We start from the raw sequence: 23881 nt of genomic DNA on the forward strand, positions 1-23881 counted from the left end.
TGGGTGTAGATGGCTCTCTTTATCACAAGACCATTGGAACTGGTCCGAGTCATCTCATTGTTAAAGAGAGCCACGTCTTTTAGAATTGATCATTGTATAGTATTGCTGGGTGATAAACAATTTCAAAAGAGGTCAAGAAAGGTTAAGGGTCAAGAAAAAACAGTAATGCACAATAGGATCTTAAACTCTCTTCACTTTTTAGTCATTAGTGCAGTTGTAAAGATGGGGTCCGCCATTGAATATCTTAGCAATACACTGTTGCTGTCTCCCATTATCCGTAAAGCCCCATAAGGCACGTGCAAATTTTTTCTTCCAATTTTTTTTGTAGATATGGAAAAGTAGGTTTATACATCAGTCATTATTCATATTCTCTCCTCATTTTGGTTTGTAATAGCAAGATCTAAAACTTTTCCTCAAGAGTCTTTCCATTAGAAGTTTAATATCCTCCTCCCTTTAGGGTACCTTGTGAATCAAGCCATCTAGATGGTGCCAGCTGCAGCACAGACGTCCATTGGTCTAGTCCAACTGTTCTTTCCATCTTGTTTTTTCAGTACCATTTCTGTTTCTTCAAGTAGTACATCAGGAACAATCATGGTCAAATCCAAATGGGATATGATGGAGAAATAAGATTGGTATAAAATCTTTATAGAGCTTGTTATTTTTTCATCTGTTGTCCTCTTTCCAGTTTTATCGGGAAATGCCCAAGGAATGATTTTGCTTGATTTGATCTCTTAACTACACTTTTTCCAAACTTATTTTCTCCTCTAGTTCTTCTCAGTCAGTATTCCGTGGGGTTCTACTACTAATATCTTTCTACCATCCTCTTCTGTTAGACCTTATGAATGAGTTTTAACTCCATCCTTGTTCCCTTTTGTTACTGTCCCTCCACTTGACAATGAGATCAAGGCATTTTCTAGAGTGTTTTTTTTTTTAAAGTCTCCTTCTTGTGGAAATTAATTTACATAAGTAAAACTTTATTGGGAAATAGTAGTCTGTAGTGATAGCTGTTTTTATATCCAGTTTTCATTTTTCCTCATCAATAGGTTGATTAGGTAGTTCAGTTACCTAAATTGTATGCCCTAACTTCATTTTATTTTTATTCTTTGTCTAGTTGGATATTGATTTCTGCTTTTGCTTTAATGAATCACTGTCAGAATATAGAGAGCTGCTTTAGAAATGATTCTCACATCCATAATTTTTCCTTGCCTATCTTTTAATATAATCAATTTCAATTTTCTTGTTATTATTTTGCATTTATTGTGTCCAGTGCCTCTTAATTCTCTTCTTAAAGAAAATATACATGATATATAGGATGGAAGGAGACAAGCATTTATTAAGTGCCTACTATGTGCCAGGCACTGTACTGAGTGATTTAAAAATGCTAGCTCATTTGATCCTCAAGAAATCCTGGGAGGATAGTGCTATTATTATCTCCATTTTACAGTTGAAGAAACCGAGGCAAACAGATTAAGTTGCTTGTCTACGGTGAAACAATTAGTAAGTGCTCGAGACAGGATTCTAACTCGTCTTCCTTGCTCCAAAGCTCCAAAGTCAATCTTCTATCCTCTGTACCCTATGAATAAATACTATATAAATAAACATGAAGCTTTTGTACAGTCTTCAAATTTTGAGCCACTCTCATTTATTTTTGCTTTTGAACCATATTTTCCAACATATTTTTATGATACTATATCTACCATCAGGTTGAAACCACTGACTATGAAACTATTAAGTAATTTAATTCAATTCTGGAGGGTCTCACTGTGTTTTCCTCTCCACAAATGGTTCAAAAGTTGTAATTATTTTCATAATGGTCTTATGGATACTTATCCTAAGTAGTGCAATACAAGATGATCAGATGTTTCTTGAAATGATATTTTTGTTTTTTTGGGAGAGAGGAGATTGATGGCCCTTAGAGACCCTGTGTGCCTCAATTTCCTCCTCTGTAAAATGAACTGGAGAAGGAAATGACAAACCACTCCAATACCTTTGCCTAGAAAATCTCAAATGGGGTCATGAAGAGTCACACATGACGGAACTCAAAAACAACAACAACAACAAAATTAAATACACGCTAAAACCAATTCCATCTTTGTTATGTGGTTCTCACTAAGTATTTGTTTTGTAATTCACTCCACTGGGAAAGGTCTCTCATAGGAAATGAGCATGTTTAGATTGGAGAAAGGAAGACTCAGCAACTCAGCAGGAAAGAGAAAGTGCAGAGAGGCAGATTGAGGCTTGATATCCTGCATGCAAGAGTCATTTAGTTAAAAAAAAAAGATAAAAAAAACAAAACAAAACAAATTCCAAAGAGTTAAAATTGTCTCCAAATATTTGCAATCTAAGGGAATTTAAGACTAGTAGTTTGGGAGCTTATTCATTTTTACCTTCTCTTTCCCAAAAATATACAGGCTACTCCATAAGGTTTAGTGCCATTTAAAGCTACCAAAACTTACAAACTTCAAATACCGTTATCCTTTTCCTTCCAGGGTGGGGATAGGAGTTAGGGGCATGGCCCCTGCATCTGGAAAATCTATGTAGAAGTTGTTGTTCCGTCCTTCATACCAGAGAAAAAGTGTGAATTATGACATTACAATATATTGATATTATACAGTGCAATACATCCATTTTATGCACTTCTGAGTTTCTTCCATTTCTGGTTGATCCACTGGCTTTCACATTTCATCTGTGGCTTCCTCAAAGCTCTCCCTAGATTCCCATTTAATTTCTTACATTAACCCAGGCTCTCTTGATGCTGTAATCGGGAAAGTTGTGATGTGGAAAAGAGGGTTGTACTTGAAATACTTAACTAGCTTTAAATACTTAAATACTCAGGCTTTAATAGCTTAACATGGCACTAAGACTTATGGGACACTCTGCTTGGGTTTAACAGGCCAGTCCTTATTTCTCTCTGAGATTGATAATGAGCAACTCATTTTGGCTGTGATCAGGGGTGGAATTTAGGCATTAGTTATACTTGCCAGATGGAAACTCAGAAGTTTCCCATTCTCGGGCAGCAAATGGAATAAGAGGTGCCCCAAAATGGAACTGGGATGTAAACTATGGCCAGGTAAATGTGTCTTCAGCATGGGATAGTGTGAGTGAATTCTGAGATCCTACCTGACTCTCTGTGGAACTATCCGTGAATCAAATTTTGTAATAGATCGGGTTCTGGTTGTGTTGACTGAACAAACTCAGGGGTAATAAGTCCAAGCCTCCTTCCTTCCCCTGCCCTGTTTTTTTTAAACAAATGAGGAAACTGAGGTGCAGAGAAGGCATGTAACTAGCCCAGAGTCACACATAGAATCCTAGATTTAGAACTGGGAGGAGAGAATAGGTTTTTATTAAGTGACTACTATGTACCTGGTACTGTGCTAGGCACTTTACAAATATTGATCCATTTGAAGCCATCTAGTCTAACACTCCATTTTACAGATGAGGGAACTGAGCCCCAGGGATGTGAAGTTCTCTGTCTAGGACCACACGAAGAGTAAATGTTACATCCCAGTCATCTGCTGATCCAAATTCCCTGTACCATATTGCCCTTCCTGTGGGTTTACCTGGTTTTATGCAAACCCAGTTCACGAAAGCCTAGTTTTACAAAAGAGAATCAATCACTCAGCAAGCATTTGTTAGGTGCCTACTGTGGACTGGACATTTGTGCTAGTTATTTGGAGTAGAGAGACAAAAGCGAGTGGATGTGTAGGAGGAGAAAAGTAGCGCTTTTATCAAAAGATCCACTGTAAGGGATAGGCTTTGACATAATAGTTATGTGTGAGAAAACTGTGAGAAGAGCATTTTTGCAAACTGCAAAGCATTACGGAAACTGTAAGGAAATGGAGGAGTAATTCAAATGTGGCTTATTTTATAGAAATTCATTTCACAGACAACTTTTTCCAGGAACACAGCTCCTGTCCAAAACAAGGCGTCTCCTCATTAGTGATAAAAAGTTAAAAGTCTGAAGGACCGGAACTCAAATCTCACCTCAGACAGTTGCTCATTGAGTGACCCTAACCAAGGATGTCCTCTCAGCCTCAATTTCTTCATCTGTAAAATGGGGATGATAATAGCATTTACCTCATCTGGTTATGTTGAGGAAAACACCTTCTCTCTCTCTCTCTCTCTCTCTCTCTCTCTCTCTCTCTCTCTCTCTCTCCTCTCTCTCTCTCTCTCACACACACACACACACACACACACACACACTCCTTCTCTGCCTAGGCAGGACCTTTAAAAGGTTACTCTCTTCCCCTTCTCCAAAGTCTAGATGACATTTAGGTCAGAGTAAGAATACGATGGCCCCTTTGCCAATAAAACATTGACTTTCTTTGGATTAGGAAAACAGAAGGCTCTTTTCTGGTCCTACCCATGGGAGGTTGGGCCCTCATGGTCACACGGCCTGTTTCCTTGGGGAAGTGTTGATATGTCTCTCTTTTCCTTTGAATTTTTCCTTCTCTCAGGACCCAAAGAAGCCCGGGGCCTAAAGACTTTTATTTTGTGGCATTGCTTACTAAAAATCTTGCCAGACCATGGTCCCACGAGGAAGCTTTTTGAAGCGGGAGGGACGTATGGGTCAGGGAATAGCTCTGGGCAAGGGAAGAGAGTGTGAGGGATAGAAGATGGAGTGTGGAGGGCTCCAGGGAGATTTGAGCAGGTCAAGTCCTTCTGACTGGCCTTCATTCACAGAGTATGCTCTGATGCTGCTTATCTGTGTACAAATTGGAGCCAATGGTTCTAGAAGGAAGAGAATTGAGAAACTTCTATTTGGTATTGAACCCTGGTATTTGTTACTCAGGCTAGGATGAAGGTTTTGGAGATTTGTAGAGGAAAGAAATATATCTGGCAAAGTCACTGTGGTATATGAGCCCTGTATACTAGAGCCACTGTGCCTCACACAGGGCCTGGCGTCAGATAGTCCCTATGACTATCTCTACTCATTTGCAAAATCATGAGTGGATAAGGAGAAGCGCTTCCTTGCCAGGGCCTGATTCGAGGCGCCCTGATTTGTCATTGACTATCAGAGGTGAGAAGAGGTCAGAGGCTGCAACAGGGCTCAGCTTCATATCCAGACCCCAAGGCTTGTCTGTTCCCTCTGCCCCAAGTCTCAGCATTGGTCAGAATGCCCTCAGAGCCTCTGTTTTCTTTACCTATCCAATCAGGCCAAAAATGAGCACTCCACTTTTGCTGTAGGAAATATCCTTCCCACTTTGTGACTTTTTCCATCACAGTTTCCATATATCATGGGTCAACATAAGAAATCTGGGGGAGTTTTGTGGAAGCTGCTGACAACACAGATCCTATGACCAGATACTTAAACCATATTTTACGATAAGATATACACCGCATAAAAGAAAAAGGCTTCTTCTTGAGGATGAAGGGAGGGTCAAAAATTTTATGTGGCTTTTCCAGCTCTCTGGGGTATTGTGCATTTAACCCTCATGATGTGGAAGGAATTAATTGTATCCTTTTCCTATAACTCCTGGTTCAGATGGGCCCTGTGTCTGTGGGGGGATACTAATAGATTTACGAGAACATCAGGATCATAGCTATTTGATGATGTCTTACCATCATGCTTGGTTTCCTTGGTACTAAATTAGATTTTTGTGCCTATGTAGAGTGGATGCTGTTTAAGCTGACCAAGAATGTTTTTTGATTTTTGCTCCAGTAGAGGGCCAACTCCGTTAAGCTAAAGGAACATAATTCAGGCTTACTGAATTAATAGCAAATTCAAAAGAGAAGGTAAAAGTTTCCCAATGGGTAGGGACTCAGAGCAGTTTCCATTGAGTAGATCCACAGACCTCCAAATTCCTTGACATCCTCTAGAGCGGAGATGCTAAATATGGCAGCCTGTGGGCTGAATGTGACCCCCCCGATGGCATATAAACCAGATGAAAATGCACTTAGGAAATAGTTAACAAAATACAAATATATTAAAACATGTGTAATATTATGTTTTAAAAAGTCAATCTGCTCCCTGTAGGAATTCTTAAGGTGGAGCCTTATCTACCACCATGGATTTGTGGTACTTGTTTGATACTAACTAGGCCTTGGTGTGTACACACACACACACACACACACACACACACACACACACCCTAATATATTATAAGATCATAGATTAAATGAGGCAGATGAGATAAATATTATTTTAATATAATTTGAAATTATATTTATTGGTAGTTGAGGAAACCTTTATCTCACTGAAGATTTTTTTGTTGTGAGAACAGAAGAAAGCCTCATTTGAACCCTTTATGATTATATCTGTTAGAAGGTCTAGTTCTCAGTTCACTGGGGAAGGAGCCGAACTGTGGCAGCTGGGTTTGCTCTCTCTTGCCCTCCCCCGTTGGCCCCCCACAGCTGGGAAGGGGAGGTCTCCCTGTCTCTCAGTGTATTCAGGACACTGCTGATATTTATCTGTTTCCAGAGTTGTTTTTTTTTTTTTGAGTGCCTTTCTCCATAACTGAATTCAGGCTCCCCCCCCCCCAGTTTCCCCATGGCCTTATTGACTCATGACTGAACATCTGTCCATGGGGATTCCTGGCCTTCTTTTCCGAATTCTGTGGAGGGAGGTGGGGCCTATGGCCCAATATGCTTCTAAAAGCATTTTTGCGTTGGATGGAATGGAATCCCGGGGGTCAGCCCTTCACTCCTGGCCTCCACAGCTGCGAGCTGGCCTAAACTCTCTTCCTTCCTGTCTTTTTCTAAAGATCTTTTCGCTTGTAGGTACCACGATGACATTGTCCGGGGTGACATCAGTGGCTGAGAGTGAACAGGAGAGAAGAGGAGGAGGAGGAGGAGGAGGAGGAAAAAGAGGGGGAGGAGGGAAAGGAGGAAAAGGAGAGAAGGAGAACAAAAAAGCAAAGGAAGGTTAGAGAAGGGCACTAAGAGTGGGAAGACATGGAGGAATCAGAGGAAAGGAAGAAAAAGGAGTAGAAATGGAAAAGGAGGAGGTGGAGGCAAATAGATAGATAATGGATCTGGGACAGGCAGAAAATTTCCACAGATCATTGGCCCGGCCCAGCCCGGGATCCAGATTGTGGCCACTAATGCCACCTGGTGGTGAAATCATGGCTCAGAAAAATCTCTGGCCATCTGCTAATGATAGAAACACCATCCAATAAAAGACCCCTGGAACTCTCCATTTTGGGGCAACTCTGCCCATCCCATGTCGTGGGCCAGGAAAGTTTACTTAATGGTGCAGGCTTTCAGTCTTGTGTGTTTCTTTTCCATACAAACCTTTTCATCACCATGGATCTTAAAGTTCTTTGCCTCTGGTACACTCTATTTAAACCTTTCTCTGCGTGCTGGAGAGACCCAGAAAAGACACCAGACTACTTTCATATCCTCTTCGAGGAAGACCAGCTTCGTGTCTTGCTCTTCTTCCTTTTTTTTGGTGAGCGGCTGGTTGCAAAAATAATGGAGGGGACAGCTGGCGGCGAGGAATTGCCCGTGCTGACAAAAAAGGGGAACTGGTATTCCCGTTCTACTGGAGGCCGCAAGGACCAGGCAGGCATCTCTCTGGGATGCACCGGGGTGCACGATGGCAATGAGTCATCTATTTTATTTTAAGTTTTTTTTTTTAATTTAATAATCAGCAAAAAAAATATCAAACAAGAAAATGAAGTAAAGTCCTGCTTAAGACTATGAACTTCAGAAGACTGATGCTTGTTTCATAGGAGCTACCTATAAACTCTAACAAATATTCATAATAAGTGCTTTTTACTTGCTTCTCTGTCCCCTTCTGATCTCTCTTCTCTTTATCTTTTTATTGAATTTTGTTATTGATCTATGTGTATCTTTCTAACATACTCTGTGTGTATGTGTGTTACTGTGTAATGAGGTAGGAGAGTGATGGGCTTAGAGTCAGGAAGACCTAGGTTCAAGTGTCTCCTCTGTATGTCCTTAGGCAAGTCACTTAACTTATCCTCTCAGCGTTAGAGGCACTAGAATCTATTTACTAAATTATGGGTGATGTTTGATCTGCGTTTTTAGCCCTAGGAATTGTCTGCTTCTCACCTTTAGTTGTTACATGTGTTGCTTGGCTGCTAATTTCTTCCACCAAGAAACTCATCCCGGGATGAATTCATTATCCTTGATTGTGGGGCCGACCACTGAGGAGTTCACCTGGAGTGCAGCTTCTGGGAGAGAAAATCAACTTGGAGATGGTGATTGGTTCAATCTAAATTGTAACCTCTTGGGCCAAAGTTCCAGTTACCCCTCTCCTACTTGTATACTTGCTTGGGCTTCAGTGACTTCTCCTTCACTGGTGTTTTTCAGGTAGACAGACATGGGTTCAGGTATGGGTCGGACTAGGGGGTCCTCAAACTTTTTAAATAGGGGGCCAGTTCACTGTCCCTCAGACTGTTGGAGGGCCGGACTATAGTAAAAACAAAACTCTCCTTAGATAATTTGGAGTCATAGCGCCCCTAACGCCTCCTTCCAAGATGCTGCTACTCTTCTCTATGCTCCCTTTATGTGATCTGCCCTTGATCCTATCTTATGAACCTTAAAAAAATCTGTTGGTAAAGGAGTTCCCTGTTTTTCCACGTTGTTCTCCTTCCCATTGTCATACATGGCTCTATTAGATTTTTATACTGCTTTTTGCTCAGGGACTCAGCACTCATCAAACATTTGTGAACGGCTAATAGAGAGCTTTCCTTTCTCTGCAATTTATTATCTTAGAGTTGCCTGAGTCACTGAAAGGTGAAAGTATGTTGACCAGGGGTATTTTGCCGAGATAAGACTTGAACCCAGAGCTGAATCCAAGGCTAGTTCTTTATCCACTAGGCCAGGGGTCCTCAAACTATGGCCCGTGGGCCAGATGTGACAAGTGAGGACGTTTATCCCCCTCCCCCAGGGCTATGAAGTTTCTTTATTTAAAGGCCACCAAAACAAAGTTTTTATTTTGACTATAATCTGGCCCTCCAACAGTCTGAGGGACAATGAACTGGCCCCCTATTTAAAAAGTTTGAGGACCCCTGCACTAGGCCATTCTACTTCATTAGACTCACAATCCTATAAATTTCAGATTTTTCTCTTCTAAAAAGCATGCTTCCCTATATATTTCAAACAGTTTTCAGAATCTAATAGTGGTTAGAATGGAACCTAGTTATCCAGTTGGTCCGAGACTCCTCAGTTCATCACTGGGTCATTTGTTGCCATACTTGTAGATTTAAAATTGCATTGTGGGCTCTTCATCCAGACTGCCTTCCTTCCCCTCTCTTTTCCACACTGTTCTTTGTACTATTTCATCACTTCTTTGAAGGAGACATGCCTCCAGGTGAAGGCCCGAAGCTTTAGTTGTGGCCTTTGGGGCAATAGAACAGGGTTTATTAAACTTTTTTCCCTTTCTTTCACCAGAGAAATTTTTATGCTACCCCAGATATCTAGGTATATAAAGTAGGTTTAAAAAATTGAATATTTACTGATAATTGTAATTTTGCAACTCCCACATTCAGTTACATGACCCTATGTGGGGTTGTGACCCACAGTTTAAGAAATTGTACTATAGAAAGTGCTACAGGGAAGAGCAAGAGAAGAGTTTGAGCTGAATAAGGAGAAATAGGACGTTGTGAATGTGATTTGGAGATAGAGGAGCAGAAATGTGGAGGAGTCTGGGAAATTTTAGAAAACATGAGTTAAATGTCTCCATCCAGATTATATTTCTGACTACCAGGGGGAAAGGGCATGGGAGAAAGAAGCAGGAAAAGAAGGATGGACTCGGGGAGATGACCAAGAAGGAAAAGGAAATGAACAAAGTGGCTTATGAGGAATGTCAGAGGTTAAATTTGGGAAGGATAGCTTGAGGAGAGACTCAAGAAAAACTGAAGCTAAAGGGTTCCATCTACAGGGAACAAAGGATAGAAGTGACAAAGACTCAGGAAAAGGAGAAGCTAAAGAAAGATTAAGTAAAGCAAATAGCAAATAAAATAGCTCAGCCGAGTCATTTGGTTAGAACCAGATGTCAAAGCAAATGAGAAGCTAGTCAAAAAAAAGTCAGAAAGGCTGGTGAAGACACTAAATCCCACTAAGAGGGAAAGGAGATAAAGCCGGGTGTGGTTCTATAGGCCTTAGAACCCAAGGATTTCTCTCAATATGGAAAGCAGGGAAAACTCATCCATGATAAATGTGTGCTATTTATCTCTTGGCCACAACCAAGAAATGGCTATTTCTGTTCAAGGCAAGGCTGTCCTCCCTCCTTGAGGAGAAGGTGAAGGGTCCAAGGACTGGACTCTGCATGTTCTACATTATCAGGGACAATGAGGTGTTACTTTTCTTTAAAATGGGGGAAAGGCTTCAATGTGGGGAGAAAAAACAAAGGGAAAGTATCTGAAGTGAAGAAATTTGGACTCAATGGATCCATGCCAGAAGGATGGTCAGAAAGATGACCACAGGAATGCTTTAAAAAAAGATCTTGAGAAACAAGTGCCTGTTCTTCAAGAAATGTAAAAAAATCTGTCCACAGCATCAAGTGAGCCATCATCCAGCAAGGATCTGAGCAAGAAAAGAGAAATGGTAGTAGATGGTTTCTTGCTCGAGGGTACTTTTTTTTTTGGTCCTAATGAGAACAAGATAAAAATCCATTGTCTTCCCTGGGCATGTTTCCAAGGCAGAAAAGTGAAACTCCCAAGACTTGTCACAATGATGGCTTCTACCCACTTATTGGTAATTTACACAGATATAAACAATATTGGCAGAAGGAAGCTTGTAGAAGCATTGCCAAAGATTACATCCCCTGCCTGGAACCAAAGGGACACGTGGTGTTTTCAGCACTAGTGTAGCCTGAAAGCAAAAGATGCAGAAAAGTGATTTGGGAAGCAAACACCTGGTATCGGAGCATGGGATTTAGATTTCTGGATCATCACTTAAAATGGAGGAATGATAGTCTTCTTATCAGGGTTGGCCTATGGCTGATAAAAGAACCAAAGCTAGTAAGAATATATGTGCCTTATGTCTTTTCTTCCTCGATAGTATTTTATTTTTTCCAATTATATATAGAAATATATAGCTTTCGATATTCATCTTTATAAGATTTTGGGTTCCAAATTTTTTCTCCCTCCCTTCCTAATCACCCCCCTCTCCGAGACAGCAAGCATTCTGATAGAGATTATTCATTTGTGTGCAAATATTTTAAAGGTATTTCCACATTAATTATGTTGTGAAAGAAAAATCAGAAGAAATGGGGAAAACCACAAGAAAGAAAATGCAAGCAAACAAATAAAAAAGCTGAAAATTTATGCTTTAATCTATATTCAGTCTCCATGTTCTCTCTGTGGTTGTGGATGGCATTTTCCATCCCAAGTCTATTGGAATTGTCTTGGTTCACGATATTGCTGAAAAGAACTAAATCTGTCATAGTTGATTACCCCACAATCTTGCTCTCACTGTGTATGGTGTTCTCCTAGTTTTGCTCACCTCACTCAGTATCAGTTCATGTGAATCTTTCCAGGCTTTTCTGAAATCTGCCTGCTCGTCATTTCTTAAAGAACAATAATATTCCATTGCATTCATATACTAGAACTTAATCAGCCCTTCCCCAACATGGACATCCATTCAGTTTCCAGTTCTTTGCCACCAGAAAAAGACTACAAATATTTTTGCACGTGTGGGTCCTTTTTCTTCTTTTATGATCTCTTTGGGATTCAAGCCCAGTAGAGACACTGCTAGATGAAAGGGTATCGTGCCTTATGTCTTGCAAATACCATGGAAAGGGCGTTGAACTAAAAAGAATGGGGAAGGAAGAATACTACTTGTAGTATATAGTATATCCACCAAATTAGATTCCATTAGGAGTAGGTACAGTGAAGGAAGCAGAATTATTCATAGAACAAACCAGTTCACAGAAAACAAAAATCAAGTAAGGAATCCATTGGTAAACTCATGATTTCAAATTTGTTGTTATTCAATCATGTCTGACTCTGTGACCCCACAGACCACAGCACTCCTGGCCTAACTATCCTACAATATCTCTTGAAATCTGTTAGCTCGTGTTCATTGTGTCCATGACACTTTCTGTCCATCTCCTCCTCTGCCAGCTCCGTTTCCTTTTGCCTTCAATCTTTCCCAACATCAGGGTCTTTTCCAGTGAGTCCTGTCTTCTCATTATGTGGCCAGAGTATTTAAGCTCCACCTTCAGTATTGACCTTCTGGTAAATGGCCTACTTTAATTTCTTTATGTATTGACTGATTCGACCTCCTTGCTGTCCAAGGGACTCTCAAAAGTCTTCTTTAGTACTACCGTTAAAAATGTCACTTCTGTGGCTCTCGGCTTTCCAGATTTGCCATAACTTTTCTTCCAAGGCGAAACACCTTTTAATGTGTGCAGTGATCTCTGAGCACAAAAATATAAACATATGACACTACTTTGATTTCTTTTCCCGCTATTTGCCAGGAAGTGATGGACCCAGTTATGATGATCTTAGTTTTTTGATGTTAAAGTTCAATGCAGCTTTTATACTCTTGTCTTTCACCCTCATCAAAAAGCTCCTTAACTCCTCTTTACCTACTGCCATGAGAATGGTATCATCTGCATATCTGAGATTGTTGATATTTCTCCTGGAAAACCTTGATTCCAGCTTTTGAATCATCCAGAATAGCATAGGATTTCACTGCATGTAAGTTAAATAAATGAAATGAAATGTTTGCAACCTCTCCTTTTCAATCTTAAACCAGTCAGTTGTTCTGTGTTTGGTTCTGACTGTTGCTTCTGGGCCCACATATAGGTTCTCCAGGAAAAAAATGAGATGATCTGGTACAGCCATCTCTTGGATGACTTGGACGTTTTGGTGCGATCCACACAGTCATCAATGAAACAGAAGTAGATGTTTTTTTCTGGAACCCCCTTGTTTTCTCGATAATCCAACAAATGTTGGCAATTTGGTCTCTAGTTCTTCTGCCCCTTTGAAAACCATCCTGCCCTTCTAGTAATTCTTGGTTCACATAGTATTGAAGTCTAGTTTACAGAATCTTAAGCATAATGTTGCTGGCATGTGAAATGAGCATTTTTTTGGTAATTTGAATATCCCTTCTTTAGAATTGGGATATAACCCGAACTTTCCCAATCCAGTGGCCACTGTCGAATTTTCCAAATTTGCTGACATATTAGGTATGAGCCTTGAACAATGTCATCTTTTAGGATTTTAAGTAACTCAGCAGAAATCATGTCGCCTCCCCTAGCCTTATTGTTTGTAATGCTTCCATCCTTGAAGACCCATTGATTTTATTCGCCAGGAAATCTGACTCTAGATCAGTAACCACACTATCATGGTTATTGATGATGTTAAGATCTTTCTAGCATAGTTCTCTCTAGTATTCTTGCCATCTCTTCTTAATCTCTTCTGCTTCTGTTAAATGCCTTACCATATTTTTTTTTGTCTTTTATCGTGCCCATTTTGACATGAAACTTTTTCTACTTTTCTTGAAGATGTCCCTTGTCTTTCCCTTTCAGTTGTTTTCTTTTATTTCTTTGCCTTGCTCATTTAAAAAAAAACCCTCATCTCTCTCTTGCTGGTATCTATGCCCAAATGCCCCGACTTTCGGTAACAAGAGGAAATAGAGGACTTAAATCAAGAAGGCAAAGTTGATTTCTGAGGTATCATTGAGAATTGGTGAAAGAAAATCTATTCTTAGAATATTGTTCTTGATGAATATCATTTTTCTCTCCCCTTCAAAGAAAGAAGGCAGGTGAAAGGGGTTGGATGAGCTATATTAAAAAAAGGTGTACTCATGTGAGGAAATCGATTCTCCCGAAGGAGGAAACATGGTGGGGTGCATTTGGGTGAAGGCCAATGGAGTGAAAAACAAGTGATTTTGTCATTGTAGATTGCTCCAGCTTAACTAGATTGGAAAAGGAAAGAGGGAGTTGCTTCGATATCTGACTATTGTGGCACAAAGTAATGTGATAGTGATGGCAGACTTCACTTATCCAGACAATTGCTACAACTCTGAATCAAAAGGGGAACAGCTAGCGATCTCTTCACTTACTTTAAGGATCATTTCCTCTTTCAAAAGTTGAAACCAACAAGAGGGAAAATCTCTTCAGTCCTTAACAGGAAGGGACTGGTTACTGCATCGAGAACTTTGGGATAGAAGTGGGGGAGAGGAAGTGACTGCTCAGTTAGAGTTTGGGATTTGGGATGGAGAAGAAGAAAGCTGGCGGAACCTGACATGCCCCCCTAATTTTGGGTCCAGCAGCTTTCAGAAAGGATTTCATGGATTATAGTTCTACAAGGAAGTCGGTGCAGGATGAGAAACCTACAGGAATGAATTTCTGAAGACACAAAGGCAAATAATTCTGTAGAGATAGAAAACAGGGAGTCTTCTGAATAGATATAGATGTATAGGGAACTTTGCAACTTAGATATGAAATTATTATAAAAACTAAAGCAAGGGCAGATAAGAGAGAACAACTAGAAAAGCAAGGGCTACTCTGAGAAACCTACCCAGATTTTCCTAAAGTCTTTAGGCTGGTGAAAAAAGCCAAAGTCAAGAAAATGACTTTTTGTATAAGGCAGTTGGAGTTAAGCGACTCGTCCATAGTTACACAACTAATAAGTGTTAAGTATCTGAGGTCAGATTTGAAATCGGGTCCTTCTGACTCCAGGGCTGATGCTCTATCTACTGTATCATCTAGCTGCCCCCCCCTGCATTTTTTGACAAAATGACATATATTTTAAAACTGTGGATGGGATAGTAATAATGTTGACCAAGAAAGCAGAGTTATTTGGTCCCATTTTTGTTTTCCAAGGGTATTAAGCTTTGGACTAGATGGGAGAGGGAATTGCTACTTGAAATATACTCCTCATTAGGAGTTAATAAATGATTACCTAGCTGTCTTTGGTGAATTCAGATTTCACCGGGCCCAGACAAATTACATCTTCAGACACTGCCAAAAGTGAGCTAAGTGAAGGCTGAGCCACGGGTCAGGGATGTTTGAAAGTCACGGAAAAAGGTTCCCTGGAACTGGAAAGGGGAAAGCATTGTCACGATTTAGAAAAGAGGGCAGAGAACTTGGCTTTTGCAAAATTGGAGAATGGCTTAGAATGGAGGTAATTGGTGAACAGCTAGCCAAAGCAGTGTTGCCAAATTTCTTTTCTCCAGAGGCTAAATGGATAAACCAGAGCAATGTTCTAAGTAGCCTTTACTTAGATTTTAGCACAATTTTTATCAAATCTCTTGTTCAATTCACATGGAAAAGGTAGAGAGAAGGATGGCAAATCCAGTGATCAACATCTAGAACTGGTTGAGAGTCAAGACTCAAGCTTTTGTTGATGGTTTTAGTTTTGAAGGAGGTCTCCAGTGGAGTGTCACAGGGATGCTATTTGACATTTTAATGAATGACTTGACAAAGGTGTAGATGCCATGTGGGATCTGATTGAAGTTTTGAAGGAGGGTCATATGGAAGAAGGATCCCAATTGTCCTGTTTGGCCAGAGATGGCAGGACTAGGAAGAATGGGGAAAAGTTTCAAAGGAGACAATTTAGGCTTGAGGTCAGGAAAAGCTTCCTAAGAATTGAGCTCTGGCAAGGTACAGTGGGCTACTTTTAGCGATGGCGTATTTCCTCTTCTGTGGAAGGTCCAACAGCAGAGGCCGAATGATCGGTGAAAAGACATCTTTTCAGTGGATTCATCTTTGAGTAAGAATCGAACCTAGAATCTTCCCATTTGGCTCCAAGAATCTGAGACTCTTGGCTCTGAATTCACATCCTGCCTTCCACCACCTATTTACCTCTCTAAATAAGGATAATCACATCATCTATCTCACAGACTTGTTCTAATCAAGCAATGAGCATTTATTAGACACCTGTTGGGTGCCAGGCACTGTGCTGGGCACTAAAGATACAAATATAATGACTGAAAAAAACCCTGAATCTTTTTTTCTTTGGTTCAAACAAATCAATTTTTATTTATTCATACTTAGATACAAGCAACTGCTTTGACATTTTAGAACATTCTAATAAGGACAGCCAGACCTTTTGATTCTAATTTTCATCTGCTAAGATTATACCATTTTCCCTTGCAGTTCATATTTACGCCATTTACTGTGGATTGTTTTTTGACATGCTTGCAAGTCTGAAGCAGGGAACGTATTGACCCTTTTTGATAAATTATGACATTTTAAAATTTAAGCTAAAAGCAGTTAAAAAGGAGTGAATGACCTTTTTTTCCTTAAGAGGTTTACTTTGTAATAGGGGGAAAAGTAAGTACTACATAAGTTTGCACAAAATAAATGTAATGTGGATAGAAATCATTAATACCAAGGAATTCAGGCTGGAATGGGTTGGGTGGAAGGGGAGGGGGATCAAGAAAGGCTTTGTGCATGGATGAGGAGGGAAGGCACTCTAGGCATCTGGGATAACCAGGGCAAAGATTTGGGGAGGGGAGATTCTGAGTCATGTGTGAGGAGCAAAAACAAAGGTCAGTTTTCCCATAGAATGTGGCAGGGAGAATAATTCTAGTTAGTCTGGAAGGGTCAGTGGGAACTAGATTGTGAAGGTCTTTAAAAGGAAAGCAGTTTAAATTTTATCCTAGAGACAATAGGGAGCCAGTCAGGTTGATTAAGTAGGGCAGTCTACACTTAAGGAAAATCACACAAAAGTAGTGTGGAGGACAGGTGGAGCTGGGGAGATTTAAGGCAGCCACATTAATTAGGAGGCCAAGCAAGGGGAGGCTGGATTAAGGGAAGCTGGGGAAGAGAGGCCAGAGAAGGAAGGCTAGGGGAAGCAAAGTCAGAGAAGGGAGGTTGGGCAAGGGCAGCCAGAGAAAAGAGGCCAGGTAAGAGGTGTGAGCGCCCCAAGAGATGAGGATCTGTCGGTGGAGGAGAGACTAGTTGGATACCAGAGACGTCAAGATTGGCCTTCCTCTCTAGGCCTTCACGTAATAAGTGGCAGAGCCAAAACCTGAGATATGGGGACACGTGGGCTCCATGCGCCTCCATGTCCCAGATCCAGTGCCCCTTCTCATTGGAGAGGCACACAGTAGGGACTTCTCTTCCTGTTGTCTGCTGTTGCCATCATGCTGAGCTTCTGTCCTAGATATCAGCCATCTGTCCTTGGCTTGGGGAACACCCCAGCTAGACAAATGGGCTTTATGCTGAGGAGAGAGCTTACTCCTCATGTCTTCCTCCAGGTGACTGACACAACTGAAGGGGCTCTCGCTGTGACCCTTTCACATTTTCTTAAATGGCTGTTAATCTTTCCACTCACTAGGGACCTGTGGACTTAACCGTGAAGTACTGTGTTAGGAGGAAGACAGAATCAATCGACAAGAGGTTCTGCTTTGACATTGAAACTAATGAAAGGTAAGCAGGCCTAGTGGGCATCCTCCCAGATGGGCCAGCTTTGGGACTGCCATTCCCACTTGCCATGTGCATTTTCCCCCCAAGCTCTTTATTTCATAGACATCAGTATCTGCTCCGAGACCTCATCATCCACCATTGAGTTCAGCTCTTGGTAGGAATTCCCCTTGGGCAACTTCCTCCCTCTGATACTTCCCACAAATCCTTCAGTCTGCCACATCCTTCCCCCGCCCCCCCCACCAGCTGGCAAATCTCCAGGTCTGTTTTTAGCAGCTGTTGCTTCAATATTTCAACAACCTGTGATTTTATTAGGGCAACTGCTCACTCCATCAACCTGTATTGTGACTCCTTGATGATTTAATAGAAGTTATATGAACATTGATGTGGTCGGAATCATCATCTTAGAGCCAATATGAGGGCGAGCCTCTCTGAACGTAGGCTGATCGGTCCCCTAAGGGCTGACAAAAGCACGTCCTCGGCTCCATCCTTGTGACCTTTGTGGCTTAGCAGGACCTTCATTCATAAAGTGGTTATAATAACAGATCTGCCTTCTAGGGTTGTCATGAGGATCAGGGGAAATAATATTTGTAAAATGTTTTACAATCCTTAAAGTGTCATGCAAATGCTGGCAGCTGTTATTATAATCATCATCATTATTATTACTTTAAAGTAATCTAGCTCAACCCTCTCATTTTACAGAGCAGGGAACTGAGACCCAGGGTTGTGAATGACTTGCCTACGATTCAAGCTTGGATCAGAGGAGGAAACTGAGGCCCATGGAGAGGAAGGGACTAGTTTAGGGTCATAAGTACCTAAATCTAAGCTGGAAGGGCCTCAGAACCCACCGAATCCAATCCCCTCATTTTACAGAGGAGGGAACGGAGGCCCCATAGAATAGTCATTCTACCAGAGTGACACATGAGACTCTATATCTAGAGCGGAAAGATACCTAGAAGCCATCTAGTCTAGCCTCCTCATTTGACAGATAAGGAAATCGAGGCGGAAGAAGGTCAGATGTCATGCCAATCACTCAGTTAGCAAGTAGCAGAACTGGGATCCCACCCCTGGTCTGGTGACTTCCTGTTCAGCTCCCTTTCCCATCATAAGCCAATCTTTTGGATCGGGATAGAAACCAGGGAAGCCTTTTTGCTGGCATCCAACGTTCCCTACAGGCTCTGATTTGGAAATAACCAACTAGGTGCTCTAGTTCCCCGTTGATAAAAGTGGGTCTGTCCTGATCACTCGACCTCATGTTGTTGTTGGACCCATATTTGACCTTTTCAGAAAAGATGGTATCCGGTCACTGAAACGGATGGTGGTGAGACCGTAAGTGGTTGATTTTCTGATTCTTTGGGAATATTCTCTCTGAAGTCTTACCGTGCACTTCCAAAGACCAGCCCAACTGTGTTAGGCTGGCCTCGTTGTCAAAGGAATGGTCAACAGGGAATGTTTTTTTTTTTTTGACCCCCAATCACCCACAGTGACCATGGAGGAGAAATGATGGCTGAAGAGATGAGATTGCAGATTCTTGGAATTCTGACTGATAGAGCCCTCTCAACAGGCTAGAATAGGACTCACAGGCCACGGGACAGTAGTCAGTATACCAGAGTCAACTGATGGGGCTGTAGTTGTCCGACGCCTGGGCTCAAGCATTCGACTGAATCTAGTAAGAAGCAGAATAGGAATAAATGGAAAGAATTCTATTTGGATTCAGAAGGTGAGATCACAGAGTTTATTGCAAATCAGTCCTTGGTCTGGTGCTTGGATAAGGTACACTAGCCAGGAGAAAGTCCTTGGACTGGTACTGCTTACTCAAGTCCACGGAGCGTCACAGCTCACGCACTGGTGCTCTGGAGCTTGTGTTCTCAGCCTCACATAACAGAACTGATTTTCTGGCTCTGACTCAGTCTTGTGGTTTTGTTTTTGTTTTTTTCTGGGTTAAGATAGCTAGTAACCAGAAAACCAAAGCTGGGCTGGACTGCTCCTTTCTGTTTGGATCACACCTGGGATTTCTTTAATGTGGGGAAATTTCGCTGGCAGTGTTCTTAACTGCCAAGTTCTTAACCTGGGGTCCATAGACCCCTAAAGGGTCTTTGGATAGATTTCAGGGGGTTTATGCCCTTGGATAGGGAGACAAAAAATCACTTCTTGATTTCAGTGTGACTCACTCACTTCTTTTATAATCCTATGTATTTTAATTTATACATTTAGAAAACAGTCCAAAATGGTGCCATGACACAAAAAAGCTAAGAACCCCTATTTTAAAGCATTATCTAGAGCATGTAGCCATAGCAGTCTTAAACATGGCCTGAACCAGATTAAAATGTAGTTCCCGTCTGATTTTAGTATGGTGAGGTATTTTGTATTATTATTTTTCCCCAATGACATGGAAAAACATTTTTGTTATACATATACATTCATTTTTTAACCTATTTCCATATGTATCATGTTGAGAGAGAAAAATCAGAACAAAAGGGGAAAAGGTGAGAATAGTACGTGTTGATCCATATTCAGTCTCCATAGTTCTGTCTCTGGATGCAGATGGTGTTTTCCATCCAAAGTTTATTGGGATTGCCTTGGACCACTAACCTGATGAGAAGAACCAAGTCTAGCATAGTTGATCATCGCATGCTGTTGCTGTGTACAATGTTTTCCTGGTTCTGCTTATTTCAGCATCCATTCATGTAAATCTTTCTAGGTCTTTCTAAAATCAGCTTGTTTATCATTTTTAGAGAACAATAATATCCCATTACTTTCATGTACCATAACTTATTCAGCCATTCCCCAATGGATGGGCATCTACTCCTTTTCCAACTCTTTGCTACCACAGAAAGAGCTGCTACAAACATTATTTGCACATGTGGGTCCTTTTCTCTCTTTTATTATTTCTTTGGGATACAGACCAGTAGTGACCTGGTGATGTATTAATAAAAAAAGAAATACATTAGAAAATATCTTTTCTAAGGCATAGATGATATGAGACCATAATAATAAGGCAGGGATCCTGATGTTTGATTTAGTGGCCCCTGTTTCTGTTGGTGTCCAATAGGTTCAGAGCTAGAGGTTATGTGACTCGCCCAGGGTTACAAACCAAGTCAGAAGAGGGACTTGAACCCAGGCCTTCAAGACTCCAAGGGCAGTTCTCTATGCACTCCACCAAGCTGCATCTCTATCTAGTTACTAGGTTAAGTCATCCCACAGGCAGCTTCCCTGACCGCAAGTGTTCACTATACATCATAGTGTTGGAAGCGTCCTTGGAGTGTTCTAGTACCACCCATAACTAAGCAGGAATCCCTTCAAAAATATACCCACAATATTCTTATCCAACTTTTACCCAAAACCCTCTTGAAATTGGCAGCTAAGATGGCCCATTTGATCGGGGCGGATGAAATTCCTACTATTGGAGACTCTGAGCTTTTCCACGTAGAAAGGACGTTAAAGATCATCTTGTCACTCTTCTCCACGTTATAGATGGAGAAACTGAGACCCAAAGAAAGGGAATGCTTTTCCTAAAGTCAAGTAGCTATGAAATCTCAGACCCGAAGTTTGAACACTGTCCCGTTTCCTGCTTAGTGGTCTTCCCAAATAGCTTATGGTTTTCCTTCTATGGAGAGTAGAAATCTGCTTCTCTGAAGTTTCTTCTGATTGTTTGGAACCCTGCCCTTTGGGTCTAGAAGAAGAATTTTAATGATAGTATTTAAAGACAGCTTTTCTCTGTACCTCCCATCTCCGGCCTTCTCTTTCTTAAACCGTACGCCCCGAGTCCTTTTCGATCGCCCTTCATCTGGTGTCTATTCCCCAACCGCCACCCCCAGCACCAGGGCCCTGCTCTGGGACTCTCGCCAATTGAATTTTTCTTTAACTCTGTCATTTTTCTCTTTAGGCCGGGCACTATAACGCTGCAGGCCCTTTCTGAAGCCAACAGGCGGCTCTGGATGGAAGCAATGGATGGAAAAGAACCAGTGAGTTACTTAAGGCCTTGCCTTCCAATAATGCAAGTCTTTTGGAACAGTGACCTCTAGTGGTCGCAGAGGCCGATTGGCTTGAAGAAACAGGGACTTGGGTTGGGAAGGGTGACACTGTTTGGTGCTTTTGAGTGGAAAAGATAAGGTAGTCCAACACCCACCACTGGCTAGAAATCCCCTGAGATCTATAAGGAATAAGTGACACGTGTATTTGAATTATTCTACCACTAATCGGCCTAACCTTTAAAAGTCCAGATGATTGAATAAGGCATTTATTAAGTACTTAATATGTATGAAGCAGAGTGCCAAGAACTGGAGATAGAAATAGAAAAGCCGGGATCTCATGTTCTAATAAGTGGAGACGCCGCCGAGGGAGTGGTTCAGCTAGAAGCTAGATGGAAACGGCCCGTGGTCCCTAGGGAGCGGCTGCGAAGCGGGTGCCGACGCCCCTTCTTGAATGTCATTTGCACTGTTTAAATGTCACTTTCTGAAGCTGAACCCTTTGGCGGGGCCTCAGTGCCGGGAATTTTCTTTGGCTCGGTAGCTGTGGCCGCAGCCCCCACGGAAGAAGTTGCCCGGCCATATTTTCATGGCGGTCGCTCCCTAGTATGATGGCTGGGGTCAGGCTGCGGGGACTGGGCTGGAACTATTTATCATCGCTGTCTGAACTGATCAGAGAGGATCTCTAAGCTGGAAGGGACCCCTTGAGGTCAGCCAGTCCATCCTCCTTACTTTACACATGAGGAGACTGAGACTGGGAAAGGGGAAGTGACTTGCTCAAGTTCATTCAGGTTATCTGGAGCTAGAAGGGAGATTAGAGGGCATCTGATTCAACCGTTTCATTTTACCAGTGAGGAAACTCGATCTGAAAGGGGATGGTCACATACTGGACCAGGCGTCTAGAATTGGGAGGCATTGTCAGAGACCATCTAGACCTCTACAGAGAAGGCAGCTGAGGCCCCTAGAGGGGAAGTGATGTGCCCAAGGTCACCCAGGCAGTAAGAGTCAGAGGTGGGAATCGAACCCAAGTCCTCTGATCCTAACCCTAGGGTTATTTCTGCTTGAGCTCTTACCTCCATATGATCTAGAATTTAGGTCGGAATCTGTAACCAGATCTGAGGCAGGCACCCTGACAGAAGGTCCCAGTCTGAAAAACACAAAACGTTCCTAAGGGTGCCCTTGGTAGGTTTCTTCTAGCCAGAGTATTGAAACCATCAGTTGTTCTCACCTGGTCTCACAGATTTGGGCTTCTCCCCTGCGAGTGGGTGAGGCTGGAACATGATTGGATCTGAGGCCGGTACAAAATGAATCATTGAATTTGCTTTCAGTGTTTATCAGTCGGTTGCACTCCTGAGCTTTTGTGTTCTTGTGATGTCTCTTACTTGAGAATACCCGAAGGATAGACAGATCTGAGCAGACTCCTGGAAACAGGTTGGGGGTGGGGAGGAGGGAGGACTCACTGCACTGAATTTTCCATCAAGAGAGTGAGCTCGGGGCGCTTCTCTTTCCACTGCCGTTGCTGTGGCAGGACAGCTTTAGTTAGGAGATGTTCTTTGAAGCACTTGGAATTGGGGAAAGTTGCCGTGCTTCTCTAAATCTGGGGAATCACTGGTTTAGTCAGAGAATTGTCGCTTGTTCTCTGATACGTCCGAAAGTCCGGGCATAGGCGCATACGTTTCTGTATGTATATGTATATATAGTGCCTACATTTACACGTATGTATGTTTGAGAGGACTGCTCACGCAGCACTCAAATGTGCACACGTGCTCAGCTATGTGGATGCAAATCTTCACGTGCATGTTATTTGTTGTTATTGTTCAGTCCGTCGTATCCACCTCCTTGTGACTCCATGGATCATAATGTGAATGGAGTGGTTTTTTGTTTGTTTGTTTGTTTTTTGGCAAAGATACTAGAGGAGTTGCCATTTCTTTTTACACATGAGAGAACTGAGGAAAACATGGCTGAGTGACTCGCCAGGGTCACACAGCTAATAAGCATCTGAAGCTGGATTTGAATTCAAGTCTTTCTGACACCAGGCCCAGTGCTCAATCCACTGCAACACTGCCTGGCTGCCCCTATGCATGTGGAAAGCCCTGGATTTGTGTCTGGGTGAACATAAACTGACCTCATTTTTTTCATCTATAAATTCAATGTCAGCGTATTGTCAGTTGTCCATGCACAACGTTCTTAGAATCCATTCTCTCCTGACATAACCACCACCCTAGTTCACGCTCTTGTCAACAGTTGCCTGGGCTGTTAGAATAGCGGAGTCCCGCTCTCCAAACCATCTTCTCCATAGCCGCCTAAAACATCTTCCTAAAACACAAATCAGATTCTTACTCAAGAAGCTTTAGTGACTATTATCTCATCACTCCTATGTAGAAAAGAGGGCACTGGACCTGGTGTGAGGAAGACCCGAGTTCCATTCTGGCCTCAGACCCTTTCTACCAGGATGACCTTGGGCAAGTCACTTAATCCTGTGTGCCTCAGTTTTCTCTTCTGTAGCATGAGAATGACAGTACCTTCCTCACAGAGTTGTGAGGATCCAGTGAGTTAACATTTGTCAAGCACTTTATAAACTTTTAGGAGCTATAGAATAGCTAGCTGTTGTTGTTGTTGTTGT

At 41.9% G+C, this 23881-nt stretch overlaps 1 protein-coding gene across 3 annotated transcripts in view; it reads left to right on the forward strand.

The window, feature by feature from the left end:
- OPHN1 (oligophrenin 1) overlaps positions 1-23881 on the forward strand; it is a 326710-nt gene that overhangs the window by 175727 nt on the left and 127102 nt on the right. For all 3 annotated transcript variants that reach the window (XM_051969072.1, XM_051969073.1, XM_051969074.1), the window contains 2 exons: positions 17205-17296; positions 21177-21255. In XM_051969072.1, coding sequence (XP_051825032.1) covers positions 17205-17296; positions 21177-21255 — 171 coding nt within the window. The remainder of the gene's footprint in view (positions 1-17204; positions 17297-21176; positions 21256-23881) is intronic.

Source organism: Antechinus flavipes, chromosome X (assembly GCF_016432865.1).
Source record: "Antechinus flavipes isolate AdamAnt ecotype Samford, QLD, Australia chromosome X, AdamAnt_v2, whole genome shotgun sequence".
Lineage (NCBI taxonomy): Eukaryota > Metazoa > Chordata > Mammalia > Dasyuromorphia > Dasyuridae > Antechinus > Antechinus flavipes.